This window comes from Pan troglodytes, chromosome 15, assembly GCF_028858775.2.
Source record: "Pan troglodytes isolate AG18354 chromosome 15, NHGRI_mPanTro3-v2.0_pri, whole genome shotgun sequence".
NCBI lineage: Eukaryota > Metazoa > Chordata > Mammalia > Primates > Hominidae > Pan > Pan troglodytes.
In genome coordinates this window covers 99,689,131-99,690,205 of record NC_072413.2, presented here as the reverse complement: position 1 = coordinate 99,690,205, position 1,075 = coordinate 99,689,131, and the positions used below count along the sequence as shown (strand labels likewise).

The following is a 1,075-nucleotide window of genomic DNA, read 5'->3' as shown; positions in this document are numbered from 1 at the left end:
TTGGTTTTCTTTGGGTTATATTTGTATAAATATGTTATTGGTATGTGTTCCAAAATTATGAGAAACTCCTATAATTCTGATATGACTCAGTGTACATTATCAGTAATAATCATAATTGTTATGTGACATTATTTTATGTCACAGAGGTAACAAACTTCCTTGTCAATTGTGTCTTTGACTATGGGTGCCCTAAAACCTTTTGTCATCTGTGGACAATTGTCTTGTTTTGGTCCTCTTTAGAAGGTGGTTTTATAATCAGCTATAAAATTCTTTTTTTTCTTTGTTTCAAGTTTTAATCAAAGCTCGTATATAAGATTACTTTATTCCTGCATCTTCTCAATTGTTTCTTCCTTGTATTTGCCCTTTTCCTTTCCTACTTGGCGAGATTTGGCTTTCCGTTCAAGGATCTTTTTGCGGTCTTTGTCCAGTTTTAGCCTAGTGATAACCACCTTGCTGGGGTGAACGCCTACGTGGACAGTTGTGCCATTAGCCTTTTCCCGCTGCACCCGTTCAATGTAGATAACATATTTCTTCCTGTAAACCTGGACTACTTTGCCAATTTGCTGACCTTTATAGTGTCCTTGTACAACCTGAACTTCATCATCCTTTCGGATGGGCATGGATTGCACGTTGTACTTCTGTCTCAGCTCTTTGGAAAGAGGGGAAGACATAATCTTCCTTTGAATGTGGGAAGGTGCATTGAAATGCCTTTTGCGATTCTTGCTTCGGTCGGAAGTCACAAAGGGATTAAACTTCATTTTGGCTGGAAAAGCCTGCACACGTCTCAGGTCCTAAAAGCCTCCCAGTGGGCAAGTGTGGTCTGGAAGTTCCGTGAAGACTTTACCAAGAAGTTACTTCGAGACCATTCTCTAGGAAACGACACTACCCAGACTCCAGTCTATTTCCACAGGCTCCCTTCCCTCAGCTCGTTTTCGAGTACCCAAATCCTCAGTCCCTCTATCCCTCTCCGGCCCGGCGGCCCTTGATTTAAGGGAGAACAGGTAAAAAACCATCCCAGCCTCTCCTTCCTGGCTGCTACTCGGCTGACGGGAGACTCTCGGGGTCCCCGCGGTTG

At 42.9% G+C, this 1,075-nt stretch overlaps 1 protein-coding gene across 1 annotated transcript; it reads right to left on the bottom strand.

Moving 5' to 3' along the window:
• Positions 1-257: 257 nt before the first annotated feature.
• On the bottom strand, positions 258-796 carry LOC453168 (large ribosomal subunit protein uL24-like). Its single transcript, XM_054666317.2, has one exon. The coding sequence runs from the start codon at positions 756-758 to the stop codon at positions 321-323; it is 438 nt and encodes a 145-aa protein (XP_054522292.1). The 5' UTR covers positions 759-796; the 3' UTR covers positions 258-320.
• Positions 797-1,075: the final 279 nt, after the last annotated feature.

Bases quoted from the DNA above. Each gene is read 5' to 3' on its own strand.
- LOC453168 (XM_054666317.2), bottom strand. From the start codon at position 758: ATGAAGTTTAATCCCTTTGTGACTTCCGACCGAAGCAAGAATCGCAAA.